This window comes from Salvelinus alpinus, chromosome 12, assembly GCF_045679555.1.
Source record: "Salvelinus alpinus chromosome 12, SLU_Salpinus.1, whole genome shotgun sequence".
NCBI lineage: Eukaryota > Metazoa > Chordata > Actinopteri > Salmoniformes > Salmonidae > Salvelinus > Salvelinus alpinus.
In genome coordinates, this window is record NC_092097.1 from 62,213,417 (window position 1) to 62,229,542 (window position 16,126).

At 47.6% G+C, this 16,126-nt stretch overlaps 1 protein-coding gene across 2 annotated transcripts in view; it reads left to right on the forward strand.

Moving 5' to 3' along the window:
* iars1 (isoleucyl-tRNA synthetase 1) overlaps positions 1-16,126 on the forward strand; it is a 132,290-nt gene that overhangs the window by 92,271 nt on the left and 23,893 nt on the right. For both annotated transcript variants that reach the window (XM_071337036.1, XM_071337037.1), the window contains exons 24-25: positions 13,296-13,398; positions 15,743-15,826. In XM_071337036.1, the coding sequence (XP_071193137.1) occupies positions 13,296-13,398; positions 15,743-15,826 (187 nt within the window). The remainder of the gene's footprint in view (positions 1-13,295; positions 13,399-15,742; positions 15,827-16,126) is intronic.

A 16,126-nucleotide genomic window follows, 5' to 3' on the forward strand; every position in this document is an offset into this window, starting at 1 on the left:
CATTGCATTAGTCTGTCTCTGAAGCGACAGGGCCATTGCTTTAGTCTGTCTCTGAAGCGACAGGGCCATTGCTTTAGTCTGTCTCTGAAGCTACAAGGCCATTGCATTAGTCTGTCTCTGAAGCGACAGGGCCATTGCTTTAGTCTGTCTCTGAAGCGGCAGGGCCATTGCTTTAGTCTGTCTCTGAAGCAGCAGGGCCGTTGCTTTAGTCTGTCTCTGAAGCGGCAGGGCCATTGCTTTAGTCTGTCTGAAGCGGCAGGGCCATTGCTTTAGTCTGTCTCTGAAGCGGCAGGGCCATTGCTTTAGTCTGTCTCTGAAGCGGCAGGGCCATTGCTTTAGTCTGTCTCTGAAGCGGCAGGGCCATTGCTTTAGTCTGTCTCTGAAGCTACAGGGCCTTTGCTTTAGTCTGTCTCTGAAGCTACAGGGCCTTTGCTTTAGTCTGTCTCTGAAGCGGCAGGGCCATTGCTTTAGTCTGTCTCTGAAGCGGCAGGGCCATTGCTTTAGTCTGTCTCTGAAGCTACAGGGCCTTTGCTTTAGTCTGTCTCTGAAGCGACAGGGCCTTTGCTTTAGTCTGTCTCTGAAGCGGCAGGGCCTTTGCTTTAGTCTGTCTCTGAAGCGGCAGGGCCTTTGCTTTAGTCTGTCTCTGAAGCGACAGGGCCGTTGCTTTAGTCTGTCTCTGAAGCGGCAGGGCCATTGCTTTAGTCTGTCTCTGAAGCGGCAGGGCCATTGCTTTAGTCTGTCTCCTAAGCGACAGGGCCATTGCTTTAGTCTGTCTCTGAAGCGGCAGGGCCATTGCTTTAGTCTGTCTCTGAAGCGGCAGGGCCATTGCTTTAGTCTGTCTCCTAAGCGACAGGGCCATTGCTTTAGTCTGTCTCCGAAGCGGCAGGGCCATTGCTTTAGTCTGTCTCCTAAGCGGCAGGGCCATTGCTTTAGTCTGTCTCTGAAGCGGCAGGGCCATTGCTTTAGTCTGTCTCTGAAGCGACAGGGCCATTGCTTTAGTCTGTCTCCTAAGCGACAGGGCCATTGCTTTAGTCTGTCTCTGAAGCGACAGGGCCATTGCTTTAGTCTGTCTCTGAAGCGACAGGGCCATTGCTTTAGTCTGTCTCTGAAGCGGCAGGGCCATTGCTTTAGTCTGTCTCTGAAGCGGCAGGGCCATTGCTTTAGTCTGTCTCTGAAGCGACAGGGCCATTGCTTTAGTCTGTCTCTGAAGCGGCAGGGCCATTGCTATAGTCTGTCTCTGAAGCGGCAGGGCCATTGCTTTAGTCTGTCTCTGAAGCGGCAGGGCCATTGCTTTAGTCTGTCTCTGAAGCGGCAGGGCCATTGCTTTAGTCTGTCTCTGAAGCGGCAGGGCCATTGCTTTAGTCTGTCTCTGAAGCGGCAGGGCCATTGCTTTAGTCTGTCTCTGAAGCGGCAGGGCCATTGCTTTAGTCTGTCTCTGAAGCGACAGGGCCATTGCTTTAGTCTGTCTCTGAAGCGGCAGGGCCATTGCTTTAGTCTGTCTCTGAAGCGGCAGGGCCATTGCTTTAGTCTGTCTCTGAAGCGGCAGGGCCATTGCATTAGTCTGTCTCTGAAGCCGCAGGGCCATTGCTTTAGTCTGTCTCTGAAGCGGCAGGGCCATTGCTTTAGTCTGTCTCTGAAGCGGCAGGGCCATTGCTTTAGTCTGTCTCTGAAGCGACAGGGCCATTGCATTAGTCTGTCTCTGAAGCGACAGGGCCATTGCTTTAGTCTGTCTCTGAAGCGACAGGGCCATTGCTTTAGTCTGTCTCTGAAGCTACAAGGCCATTGCATTAGTCTGTCTCTGAAGCGACAGGGCCATTGCTTTAGTCTGTCTCTGAAGCGGCAGGGCCATTGCTTTAGTCTGTCTCTGAAGCGACAGGGCCATTGCTTTAGTCTGTCTCCTAAGCGACAGGGCCATTGCTTTAGTCTGTCTCTGAAGCGACAGGGCCATTGCTTTAGTCTGTCTCTGAAGCGGCAGGGCCATTGCTTTAGTCTGTCTCTGAAGCGGCAGGGCCATTGCTTTAGTCTGTCTCTGAAGCGGCAGGGCCATTGCTTTAGTCTGTCTCTGAAGCGACAGGGCCATTGCTTTAGTCTGTCTCTGAAGCGGCAGGGCCATTGCTTTAGTCTGTCTCTGAAGCGGCAGGGCCATTGCTTTAGTCTGTCTCTGAAGCGGCAGGGCCATTGCTTTAGTCTGTCTCTGAAGCGGCAGGGCCATTGCTTTAGTCTGTCTCTGAAGCGGCAGGGCCATTGCTTTAGTCTGTCTCTGAAGCGGCAGGGCCGTTGCTTTAGTCTGTCTCTGAAGCGGCAGGACCATTGCTTTAGTCTGTCTCTGAAGCGGCAGGGCCGTTGCTTTAGTCTGTCTCTGAAGCGGCAGGGCCATTGCTTTAGTCTGTCTCTGAAGCGGCAGGGCCATTGCTTTAGTCTGTCTCTGAAGCGACAGGGCCATTGCTTTAGTCTGTCTCTGAAGCGACAGGGCCATTGCTTTAGTCTGTCTCTGAAGCGGCAGGGCCATTGCTTTAGTCTGTCTCTGAAGCGGCAGGGCCATTGCTTTAGTCTGTCTCTGAAGCGGCAGGGCCATTGCTTTAGTCTGTCTCTGAAGCGGCAGGGCCATTGCTTTAGTCTGTCTCTGAAGCGGCAGGGCCGTTGCTTTAGTCTGTCTCTGAAGCGGCAGGGCCGTTGCTTTAGTCTGTCTGAAGCGGCAGGGCCGTTGCTTTAGTCTGTCTCTGAAGCGGCAGGGCCATTGCTTTAGTCTGTCTCTGAAGCGGCAGGGCCGTTGCTTTAGTCTGTCTCTGAAGCGGCAGGGCCATTGCTTTAGTCTGTCTGAAGCGGCAGGGCCATTGCTTTAGTCTGTCTCTGAAGCGGCAGGGCCATTGCTTTAGTCTGTCTCTGAAGCGGCAGGGCCATTGCTTTAGTCTGTCTCTGAAGCTACAGGGCCTTTGCTTTAGTCTGTCTCTGAAGCTACAGGGCCTTTGCTTTAGTCTGTCTCTGAAGCGGCAGGGCCATTGCTTTAGTCTGTCTCTGAAGCGACAGGGCCATTGCTTTAGTCTGTCTCTGAAGCTACAGGGCCTTTGCTTTAGTCTGTCTCTGAAGCGACAGGGCCTTTGCTTTAGTCTGTCTCTGAAGCGGCAGGGCCTTTGCTTTAGTCTGTCTCTGAAGCGACAGGGCCGTTGCTTTAGTCTGTCTCTGAAGCGGCAGGGCCGTTGCTTTAGTCTGTCTCTGAAGCGGCAGGGCCATTGCTTTAGTCTGTCTCCTAAGCGACAGGGCCATTGCTTTAGTCTGTCTCCGAAGCGGCAGGGCCATTGCTTTAGTCTGTCTCTGAAGCGGCAGGGCCATTGCTTTAGTCTGTCTCCTAAGCGACAGGGCCATTGCTTTAGTCTGTCTCCGAAGCGGCAGGGCCATTGCTTTAGTCTGTCTCCTAAGCGGCAGGGCCATTGCTTTAGTCTGTCTCTGAAGCGGCAGGGCCATTGCTTTAGTCTGTCTCTGAAGCGACAGGGCCATTGCTTTAGTCTGTCTCTGAAGCGACAGGGCCATTGCTTTAGTCTGTCTCTGAAGCGGCAGGGCCATTGCTTTAGTCTGTCTCTGAAGCGGCAGGGCCATTGCTTTAGTCTGTCTCTGAAGCGACAGGGCCATTGCTTTAGTCTGTCTCTGAAGCGGCAGGGCCATTGCTTTAGTCTGTCTCTGAAGCGGCAGGGCCATTGCTTTAGTCTGTCTCTGAAGCGGCAGGGCCATTGCTTTAGTCTGTCTCTGAAGCGGCAGGGCCATTGCTTTAGTCTGTCTCTGAAGCGGCAGGGCCATTGCTTTAGTCTGTCTCTGAAGCGGCAGGGCTATTGCTTTAGTCTGTCTCTGAAGCGGCAGGGCCATTGCTTTAGTCTGTCTCTGAAGCGACAGGGCCATTGCTTTAGTCTGTCTCTGAAGCGGCAGGGCCATTGCTTTAGTCTGTCTCTGAAGCGACAGGGCCATTGCATTAGTCTGTCTCTGAAGCGACAGGGCCATTGCTTTAGTCTGTCTCTGAAGCGACAGGGCCATTGCTTTAGTCTGTCTCTGAAGCTACAGGGCCATTGCATTAGTCTGTCTCTGAAGCGACAGGGCCATTGCTTTAGTCTGTCTCTGAAGCGGCAGGGCCATTGCTTTAGTCTGTCTCTGAAGCGACAGGGCCATTGCTTTAGTCTGTCTCCTAAGCGACAGGGCCATTGCTTTAGTCTGTCTCTGAAGCGACAGGGCCATTGCTTTAGTCTGTCTCTGAAGCGGCAGGGCCATTGCTTTAGTCTGTCTCTGAAGCGGCAGGGCCATTGCTTTAGTCTGTCTCTGAAGCGGCAGGGCCATTGCTTTAGTCTGTCTCTGAAGCGGCAGGGCCATTGCTTTAGTCTGTCTCTGAAGCGGCAGGGCCATTGCTTTAGTCTGTCTCTGAAGCGGCAGGGCCATTGCTTTAGTCTGTCTCTGAAGCGTCAGGGCCATTGCTTTAGTCTGTCTCTGAAGCGGCAGGGCCATTGCTTTAGTCTGTCTCTGAAGCGGCAGGGCCATTGCTTTAGTCTGTCTCTGAAGCGACAGGGCCATTGCTTTAGTCTGTCTCTGAAGCGGCAGGGCCATTGCTTTAGTCTGTCTCTGAAGCGGCAGGGCCATTGCTTTAGTCTGTCTCTGAAGCCGCAGGGCCATTGCTTTAGTCTGTCTCTGAAGCCGCAGGGCCATTGCTTTAGTCTGTCTCTGAAGCGGCAGGGCCATTGCATTAGTCTGTCTCTGAAGCGACAGGGCCATTGCTTTAGTCTGTCTCTGAAGCGACAGGGCCATTGCTTTAGTCTGTCTCTGAAGCTACAGGGCCATTGCATTAGTCTGTCTCTGAAGCTACAGGGCCATTGCTTTAGTCTGTCTCTGAAGCGACAGGGCCATTGCTTTAGTCTGTCTCTGAAGCGGCAGGGCCATTGCTTTAGTCTGTCTCTGAAGCCGCAGGGCCATTGCTTTAGTCTGTCTCTGAAGCGGCAGGGCCATTGCTTTAGTCTGTCTCTGAAGCGGCAGGGCCATTGCTTTAGTCTGTCTCTGAAGCGACAGGGCCATTGCATTAGTCTGTCTCTGAAGCGACAGGGCCATTGCTTTAGTCTGTCTCTGAAGCGACAGGGCCATTGCTTTAGTCTGTCTCTGAAGCTACAGGGCCATTGCATTAGTCTGTCTCTGAAGCGACAGGGCCATTGCTTTAGTCTGTCTCTGAAGCGGCAGGGCCATTGCTTTAGTCTGTCTCTGAAGCGGCAGGGCCATTGCTTTAGTCTGTCTCTGAAGCGACAGGGCCATTGCTTTAGTCTGTCTCTGAAGCGGCAGGGCCATTGCTTTAGTCTGTCTCTGAAGCGGCAGGGCCATTGCTTTAGTCTGTCTCTGAAGCTGCAGGGCCGTTGCTTTAGTCTGTCTCTGAAGCGACAGGGCCATTGCTTTAGTCTGTCTCTGAAGCGACAGGGCCGTTGCTTTAGTCTGTCTCTGAAGCGACAGGGCCATTGCTTTAGTCTGTCTCTGAAGCTGCAGGGCCGTTGCTTTAGTCTGTCTCTGAAGCGACAGGGCCATTGCTTTAGTCTGTCTCTGAAGCGACAGGGCCATTGCTTTAGTCTGTCTCTGAAGCGGCAGGGCCATTGCTTTAGTCTGTCTCTGAAGCGGCAGGGCCATTGCTTTAGTCTGTCTGAAGCGGCAGGGCCATTGCTTTAGTCTGTCTCTGAAGCGGCAGGGCCATTGCTTTAGTCTGTCTCTGAAGCGGCAGGGCCATTGCTTTAGTCTGTCTCTGAAGCATTGCTACTGTTACGCTTTACAGCAACAACCAAAAACACTTGACTTTTCTTATAGCTACTTTATGCCTGTGATATGTGGTTCTCCACCTAGCTACCTTCAGATGAATGCACTGACTCTAAATCTCTCTAGATAAGAGATCTGCTAAATTACTCAAATATAAAAAGTGGTCTAAGGCACTGCATCTCAGTGCTAGAGGCGTCACTACAGACACCCTGGTTCGATTCCAGGCTGTATCACAACCCACCGTGATTGGGAGTCCCATAGGGTGGCGCACAATTGGCCCATCGTCGTCCGGGTTTGGCCAGAGGTCATTGTAAATAAGAATGTGTTTTTATCTAACTTGCCTAGTTAAATAAAGGTTACATTCAATTAAAATGGCAGATTAGTATTCTTCTCCACAGGGCCGTTCAAGGTGTGTGTGTGTGTGTGTGTGTGTGTGTGTGTGTGTGTGTGTGTGTGTGTGTGTGTGTGTGTGTGTGTGTGTGTGTGTGTGTGTGTGTGTGTGTGTGTGTGTGTGTGTGTGTGTGTGTGTGTGTGTGTGTGTGTGTGTGTTCTCCTCCAGTCACTCTGAATGTCTGTCATCACTACAGTACCTGCTCCCACACACACACACCTCTACCTCGCCGGTCTTTACTATTCATGTACTGTCCCAGCCCACATATTACTACCCAGCCTGCTCGGCTGCAGTGGGCAACCTTGTTAAGTGCTCCTTCCTGTTCGAGTCCAAGACGTGAGACATCCTGTAGAGGTGACCTCCAATCAGGAGTAGACAAGTCGTCTTTCCGTCCGCTATAAACCCATTAAGTCATTGGTTATCTGTCCCCTCCTCCTGTCTTGTTTCTCTGTGTGTGTGTCTCTGTCTGTCTGTCCCTTATCATGGTAATGGGACACATCTTGCTGCTGTGATTTGCACATTGTGGTAATTCGCCTAACAGATATGAGAGTTTATTCAATGTTGGATTTGTTTTCAAATTCTTTGTAGGTCTGTGTGATCTGTGGTAAATATATCTCTAATGTGGTCATGCATTTGTTAGGAAGTACAGCTCATTTTGTGGGCAGTGGGCACATATCCTATACTGTAGCAAGGTTATGCTCACTGAGTCTCTATGATGAATTTGGAAAGTATTCAGACCGCTTGACTTTTTAAAAATGTTGTTGCGTTACAGCCTTATTCTAAAAGTGATTAAATGAATGTGTTTCCTCATCAATCTACACACAATACCCCATCATGACATCACAATACCCCATCATGACATCACAATACCCCATCATGACATCACAATACCCCATCATGACATCACAATACCCCATCATGACATCACAATACCCCATCATGACATCACAATACCCCATCACGACATCACAATACCCCATCACGACATCACAATACCCCATCACGACATCACAATACCCCATCACGACATCACAATACCCCATCACGACATCACAATACCGCATCATGACAAAGTGAAAACAGGTTTTTAGACATTTTTGCACATTTATTACAAATTTAAAAAAAAAAACATACCTTATTTACATAAGTATTCAGACCCTTTGCTATGAGACTCCAAATAGAGTCTCAGGGAAGAGTCTCACGTCTGGGCAGGGTGCTCATCGCTCTGTTGCTCCTGTGTGAGGTGCTGCGGTTGAGTGCGATGTCTTTCAGGGACCGTGGCCTTGTAGAGGTGTACCTGGTCGTAGAGACCGTCCAAGTCCAGGGTGGTGTGATGGGCCAGGTACACATTGGGTTTCGATGCACAGTCACGGGAAATGCTTTCATTCACCCGCTGTACGGTGATAGGGTGAGAGTCTTTTCCTCGTAGCAGGATGGAGATGACCACTTGTGGAAGAAGCTTTTTTCATTCACTCCCTTGAATGCTGTGGCCACCCTTTCCTGCCGGGCCCTCAGGGTCGTTTGTGCCTGTGTGCATTATGATGTGGCTCAGGGACCGTAGTCGGTCCTCTGACAGCAGCTCCAGGGTGCGCCGGGTCTTTGTTTTCCTCTGCACATTTCCTGTTTGAGAACAATCTCTGGCCTTTTGTCTGTCCTCTGGGGGGTCGGGTTGGGTTGGTGGGTCCTATCTCGTCTGTCCTGCCTGTGGTCGGGTTCTGAAGTAGCCTGGTCGTCACCAGGGGTCAGCTTCTCCCGCTGTGCTCTCTTTGACCCTGTAAAAGGTCTGCTGAAAACGTTGGATGTTTCCCTGCACTACTACAGTTCCAGACGTGTACTGATTGACTGTCGCAGTGTCCTCCAAGTCCAGTATTCTGACTTTCCACCCTGGTTTAATAGCCTCTCTTGACAGAGGGGGGTAGTGTGTTCTTATGGCCCTGTGCCATGCCAGGGGCTGGTCTGTGTGGAAGATGAGGCTGCTTACGTTCCCATTTATTGTAACAGTCAGCAAATAGTGTCTTTGGATTTTTCCTTGAGGAGCTTCTCTTTGTACTTTGTAGGTTTTTACTGTTGTTTTCCTTGACTTGATTGTTTGGACGTACGAGTCCTTTCCAGATATTTTTTGTTTATATTCAAGGATGTACGTTTGAAGTTTCGATTTTGGATTGAGGGTTCTGTTGTAAAGGTCTCCTGAGGTAAGTCTGTGAGAGAAAAAAAAATCCAGGTTTAACTCATTCAAAATTCTCAAGAAGAATTTCCGGAGCAGACCTGTCTGTAGGCCTGTCTGCCTGTCTGTAGGCCTGTCTGTCTGTCTGTAGGCCTGCCTGTTCGGCTGTAGGCCTGTCTGTCTGTCTGCAGGCCTGCCTGTTCGGCTGTAGGCCTGTCTGTCTGTCTGTCTGCAGGCCTGCCTGTTCGGCTGTAGGCCTGTCTGTCTGTCTGCAGGCCTGCCTGTCTGTCTGCAGGCCTGCCTGTCTGTCTGTAGGCCTGTCTGCCTGTCTGTAGGCCTGTCTGCCTGTTCGGCTGTGGAGGGCAGCCTTCCTGTTCCTGTCCAAGACGTGAGACATCCTGTAGAGGTGACCTCCTCCAATCAGGAAGAGACCGGCCAAGGAAGTGTCCGTCTGTCCGTACGCTATAAACCCATTTTAAGAATTTTTATTTTAATAGGATCCCCATTTTTAGCTGTTACAAAAGCAGCAGCTACTCTTCCTGGGCTCCACACAAAACACAAAACATGACATAATACAGAACATTAATAGACAAGAATAGCTCTAGGACGGAACTACATAAATAAATAAAAAACGGCACACGTAGCCTACATATCAATACAGACACACAAACTAAGGTCCAATAGGGGAGAGGCGTTGTGCCGGGAGGTGTTGCTTTATCTGTTTATTTGAAACCAGGTTTGCTGTTTATTTGAGCAATATGAGATGGAAGGAAGTTCCATGCAATAAGGGCTCTATATAATACTGTACGCTTTCTTGAATTTGTGGACTGTGAAAAGACCCCTGGTGGCATGTCTGGTGTGTGTGTGTGTGTGTGTGTGTGTGTGTGTGTGTGTGTGTGTGTGTGTGTGTGTGTGTGTGTGTGTGTGTGTGTGTGTGTGTGTGTGTGTGTGTGTGTGTGTGTGTGTGTGTGTGTGTCAGAGCTGTGTGTAGGTTGACGATGCAAACAATTTGGAATTTCCTATTTCTTATAAAAAATAATTGATCCAGTCAATCTCTCATCAACCCTTTGGTTATTATTTACAGTACCAGAGATTACTTTGTTTAACACTTTTTTGGTTACTACATGATTCCATATGTGTTATTTCATAGTTTTGATGTCTTCACTATTATTCTATAAAGAAAAACCCTGGAATGAGTAGGTGTGTCCAACCTTTTGACTGATACTGTATATTAACCCTCTGATTACAATGAAGAGCAAGACGTGCCGCTCTGTTCTGGGCCAGCTGCAGCTTAACTAGGTCTTTCCTTGCAGCACTCGACCATACGACTGGACAATAATCAAGATAAGACCAAACTAGAGGCTGCAGAACTTGCTATTTGGAGTGTGGAGTCAAAAAAGCAGAACATCTCTTCATTAAGGACAGACCTCTCCCCATCTTTACAACCATTGAATCTATATGTTTTGACCATGACAGTTTACAATCTAAGGTAACGCCAAGTAATTTAGTCTCTTCAACTTGTTCAACAGCCACATCATTCATTACCAGATTCAGCTGAGGTCTAGAACTTAGGGAATGATTTGTACCAAATACAATGCTCTTAGTTTTAGAGATGTTCAGGACCAGTTTATTACTGGCCACCCATTCCAAAACAGACTGCAACTCTTTGTTAAGGGTTTCAGTGACTTCATTAGCTGTTGTTGCTGATGAGTATTTGGTTGAGTCATAAGAATACATGGATACACATGCTTGTTTAATGCCAGTGGCAGGTCATTGGTAACAATAGAAAAGAGTAGAGGGCCTAGAGAGCTGCCCTGTGGTACACCACACGTTACATGTTTGACATTAGAGAAGCGTCCCTTAAAGAAAACCCTCTGAGTTCTATTAGATAGATAGCTCTGAATCCACGATATGGCAGAGGTTGAAAAGCCATAACACATACGTTTTCAGGTTATGGTCTATAATATCAGAGGCTGCACTGAAATCTAACAGGACAGCTCCCACAATCTTCTTATTATCAATTTATTTCAACCAATCATCAGTCATTTGTGTCAGTGCAGTACATGTTGAGTGCCCTTCTCTAAAAGCATGCTGAAAGTCTGTTGTTAATTAGTTTGCAGAGAAATACCATTGTATTTGGTCAAACACAAAACAAAATCGTCAGTTTGCCAAGAGCTGGCAGCAAGCTGATAGGTCTGCTGTTAGAACCAGTAAAGGCTACTTTACCACTCTTGGGTAGTGGAATGACTTTGGCTTCCCTCCAGGCCTGAGGACAAACACCTTCCTCTAGACTCAGATTAAAGATATGACAGATAGGAGTGGCTATAGAGTCAGATTAAAGACATGACAGATAGGAGTGGCTATAGACTCAGATTAAAGATATGACAGATAGGAGTGGCTATAGAGTCAGATTAAAGATATGACAGATAGGAGTGGCTATAGAGTCAGATTAAAGATATGACAGATAGGAGTGGCTATAGACTCAGATTAAAGATATGACAGACAGGAGTGGCTATAGAGTCAGATTAAAGATATGACAGACAGGAGTGGCTATAGAGTCAGATTAAAGATATGACAGATAGGAGTGGCTATAGAGTCAGATTAAAGATATGACAGACAGGAGTGGCTATAGTCAGCTCCCATCCTCAGTAGCTTTCCATCTAAGTTGTCAATGGCAGGAGGTTTGTCATTATTGATCAATAACAATCATTTTTCCACCTCTCCCACGTTTAACTTTACAAAATTCAAACTTACAATGCTTTTCTTTCATTTATTCGTTTTTTTAAAATGCATGAATAGATGACTCACTGTTTTGTTGCGATCACAGCAGTGTGATCTAGATTGTTCCGGGCTTTTGACTCTCTGTGGTCCCAGCTACAAGGGCTAACCGTGTCGCGGTTCAAGCCCTCAAGGAAACCTCGCTAGCTTGATAGGCAGCGAACAGTGGGCGCTAGGCTAGCTGCTACACCAATCAGCTCATCAGACCCTTGGTCGGCAGGATCCCTGGACTGCAGCGGTCTGATACCAACTGGATCCAAACTCAAAATGTAGCTAGCTAGCTAACCACACTTTTTTCAAAACATTCCAAAAACAACAAACAGAGCTCAACCCGTGTCCGTGATTGGATATCTGTCCCCTCCCTCTTTGTCTTGTTCCTCCGACATTAGCCGTTCCTGAGCTACCTCACACACTTTATCATGCACATCAGGGTTGGGGTTGGCTCCAACTGAACGTCAGTCCGTTATGGAGTTTTTAATAGAGACGCTTGATGTCCAAGAAAACCGATGTACACACCTAACTCAGATATACCCAGATATACCCCTTCTACCTGGTCCCTGTCTGCACCTAACTCAGATATACACACTGTGTCACTGTCTTCTACCTGCTCCCTGTCTGCACCTAACTCAGATATACCCACTGTGTCACTGTCTTCTACCTGGTCCCTGTCTGCACCTAACTCAGATATACCCACTGTGTCACTGTCTTCTACCTGCTCCCTGTCTGCACCTAACTCAGATATACCCACTGTGTCACTGTCTTCTACCTGCTCCCTGTCTGCACCTAACTCAGATATACCCACTGTCTCACTGTCTTCTACCTGCTCCCTGTCTGCACCTAACTCAGATATACCCACTGTGTCACTGTCTTCTACCTGCTCCCTGTCTGCACCTAACTCAGATATACACACTGTGTCACTGTCTTCTACCTGCTCCCTGTCTGCACCTAACTCAGATATACCCACTGTGTCACTGTCTTCTACCTGGTCCCTGTCTGCACCTAACTCAGATATACCCACTGTGTCACTGTCTTCTACCTGCTCCCTGTCTGCACCTAACTCAGATATACCCACTGTGTCACTGTCTTCTACCTGCTCCCTGTCTGCACCTAACTCAGATATACCCACTGTGTCACTGTCTTCTACCTGCTCCCTGTCTGCACCTAACTCAGATATACCCACTGTGTCACTGTCTTCTACCTGCTCCCTGTCTGCACCTAACTCAGATATACCCACTGTGTCACTGTCTTCTACCTGCTCCCTGTCTGCACCTAACTCAGATATACCCACTGTGTCACTGTCTTCTACCTGCTCCCTGTCTGCACCTAACTCAGATATACCCACTGTGTCACTGTCTTCTACCTGCTCCCTGTCTGCACCTAACTCAGATATACCCACTGTGTCACTGTCTTCTACCTGCTCCCTGTCTGCACCTAACTCAGATATACCCACTGTGTCACTGTCTTCTACCTGCTCCCTGTCTGCACCTAACTCAGATATACCCACTGTGTCACTGTCTTCTACCTGCTCCCTGTCTGCACCTAACTCAGATATACCCACTGTGTCACTGTCTTCTACCTGCTCCCTGTCTGCACCTAACTCAGATATACCCACTGTGTCACTGTCTTCTACCTGCTCCCTGTCTGCACCTAACTCAGATATACCCACTGTGTCACTGTCTTCTACCTGCTCCCTGTCTGCACCTAACTCAGATATACCCACTGTGTCACTGTCTTCTACCTGCTCCCTGTCTGCACCTAACTCAGATATACCCACTGTCTTCTACCTGCTCCCTGTCTGCACCTAACTCAGATATACCCACTGTGTCACTGTCTTCTACCTGCTCCCTGTCTGCACCTAACTCAGATATACCCACTGTGTCACTGTCTTCTACCTGCTCCCTGTCTGCACCTAACTCAGATATACCCACTGTGTCACTGTCTTCTACCTGCTCCCTGTCTGCACCTAACTCAGATATACCCACTGTGTCACTGTCTTCTACCTGCTCCCTGTCTGCACCTAACTCAGATATACCCACTGTCTTCTACCTGCTCCCTGTCTGTCCTGTCTAACCTGCTCTTATCCTCTCTGTGTGTGTGTGTGTGTGTGTGTGTGTGTGTGTGTGTGTGTGTGTGTGTGTGTGTGTGTGTGTGTGTGTGTGTGTGTGTGTGTGTGTGTGTGTGTGTGTGTGTGTGTGACAGGGAGTCGTTGATTGACAAGCGTATAGAGAGTGCTGTGTGTCAGATGCAGTCTGTCATTGAGCTCGGACGAGTCATCAGAGACCGCAGGACTCTGCCCGTTAAGGTACGGGGACATCAACTGTGTGTGTTTTCTCTCTTAGCTAGCATTTGTTGTTGTCTTTGTATAGTACCACGTGTGTGTGACTGTTGTCGTTTGTAGTACTCCCTGAAGGTGGTAGTATGTATTTGTTGTGTCTAGTAAACTAATGGTGGTTGGTGTTGTGTTGTAGTACCCCTTGACGTGTCTGTTGTCGTGTACTAACGGTTGTTATGTTGTAGTACCCCTTGACGTGTCTGTTGTCGTGTACTAACGGTTGTTATGTTGTAGTACCCCTTGACGTGTCTGTTGTCGTGTACTAACGGTTGTTATGTTGTAGTACCCCTTGACGTGTCTGTTGTCGTGTACTAACGGTTGTTGTGGTGTTGTAGTACCCCTTGACGTGTCTGTTGTCGTGTACTAACGGTTGTTATGTTGTAGTACCCCTTGAAGTGTCTGTTGTTGTGTACTAACGGTTGTTGTGTACTAACGGTTGTTGTTATGTTGTTGTGTACTAACGGTTGTTGTTGTTGTGTACTAACGGTTGTTGTGTTGTTGTGTACTAACGGTTGTTGTTGTTGTGTACTAACGGTTGTTGTTGTTGTGTACTAACGGTTGTTGTTGTTGTGTACTAACGGTTGTTGTTGTTGTGTACTAACGGTTGTTGTTATGTTGTTGTGTACTAACGGTTGTTGTTGTTGTGTACTAACGGTTGTTGTGTTGTTGTGTACTAACGGTTGTTGTTGTTGTGTACTAACGGTTGTTGTTGTTGTGTACTAACGGTTGTTGTTGTTGTGTACTAACGGTGGTTGTTGTTGTGTACTAACGGTTGTTGTTATGTTGTGTACTAACGGTTGTTGTTATGTTGTTGTGTACTAACGGTGGTTGTTGTTGTGTACTAACGGTTGTTGTTGTTGTGTACTAACGGTTGTTGTTGTGTACTAACGGTTGTTGTTATGTTGTGTACTAACGGTTGTTGTTGTTGTGTACTAACGGTTGTTGTTGTGTACTAACGGTGGTTGTTGTTGTGTACTAACGGTTGTTGTTATGTTGTTGTGTACTAACGGTTGTTGTTATGTTGTTGTGTACTAACGGTGGTTGTTGTTGTGTACTAACGGTTGTTGTTATGTTGTGTACTAACGGTTGTTGTTATGTTGTGTACTAACGGTGGTTGTTATGTTGTGTACTAACGGTGGTTGTTGTTGTGTACTAACGGTTGTTGTTGTTGTGTACTAACGGTTGTTGTTATGTTGTGTACTAACGGTTGTTGTTGTTGTGTACTAACGGTTGTTGTTATGTTGTGTACTAACGGTTGTTGTTATGTTGTGTACTAACGGTGGTTGTTGTTGTGTACTAACGGTGGTTGTTGTTGTGTACTAACGGTTGTTATTGTTGTGTACTAACGGTTGTTATTGTGTTGTTGTGTACTAACGGTTGTTATTGTGTTGTTGTGTACTAACGGTTGTTATTGTGTTGTTGTGTACTAACGGTTGTTGTTGTTGTGTACTAACGGTTGTTGTTGTTGTGTACTAACGGTTGTTGTTATGTTGTGTACTAACGGTGGTTGTTGTTGTGTACTAACGGTGGTTGTTGTTGTGTACTAACGGTTGTTGTTATGTTGTTGTGTACTAACGGTTGTTGTTATGTTGTTGTGTACTAACGGTTGTTGTTATGTTGTGTACTAACGGTTGTTGTTGTTGTGTACTAACGATGGTTGTTGTTGTGTACTAACGGTGGTTGTTGTTGTGTACTAACGGTGGTTGTTGTTGTGTACTAACGGTGGTTGTTGTTGTGTACTAACGGTTGTTGTTATGTTGTTGTGTACTAACGGTTGTTGTTATGTTGTTGTGTACTAACGGTTGTTGTTATGTTGTGTACTAACGGTTGTTGTTATGTTGTGTACTAACGGTTGTTGTTATGTTGTGTACTAACGGTTGTTGTTGTTGTGTACTAACGATGGTTGTTGTTGTGTACTAACGGTGGTTGTTGTTGTGTACTAACGGTGGTTGTTGTTGTGTACTAACGGTTGTTGTTATGTTGTTGTGTACTAACGGTTGTTGTTATGTTGTTGTGTACTAACGGTTGTTGTTATGTTGTTGTGTACTAACGGTTGTTGTTATGTTGTTGTGTACTAACGGTGGTTGTTATGTTGTTGTGTACTAACGGTGGTTGTTGTTGTGTACTAACGGTTGTTGTTGTGTTGTTGTGTACTAACGGTTGTTGTTATGTTGTTGTGTACTAACGGTGGTTGTTGTTGTGTACTAACGGTTGTTGTTATGTTGTTGTGTACTAACGGTGGTTATTGTGTTGTTGTGTACTAACGGTTGTTGTTGTTATGTTGTGTACTAACGGTTGTTGTTATGTTGTGTAGTATCCTCTAAAGGAGGTGGTAGTGATCCACCAAGATCCAGAAGCTCTGAGAGACATCACCTCCCTGCAGAAATACATCCTGGAGGTAAGAGATATGTACCTTCACACACACATATTCACTCGCTCGCCGGTCAGTTACTTGGGTACACTCATCTAGTACCGGGTTGGACCCCCGCTTTGCATCCAGAACATCCTGACTTCTTCGGGGTATATCTACAAGGTGTCAGAAACGTTCCACAGGGATGTTGGTCCATGCTGACGCGATGGCATCACACAGTTGCTGCAGATTGTATGGTGGTACATTCATGCTGCCTGTTCCATATCATCCCATTATGCTCTATAGGGTTGAGGTCTGGGGGACTGACCAGGTCTGGGGGACTGACCA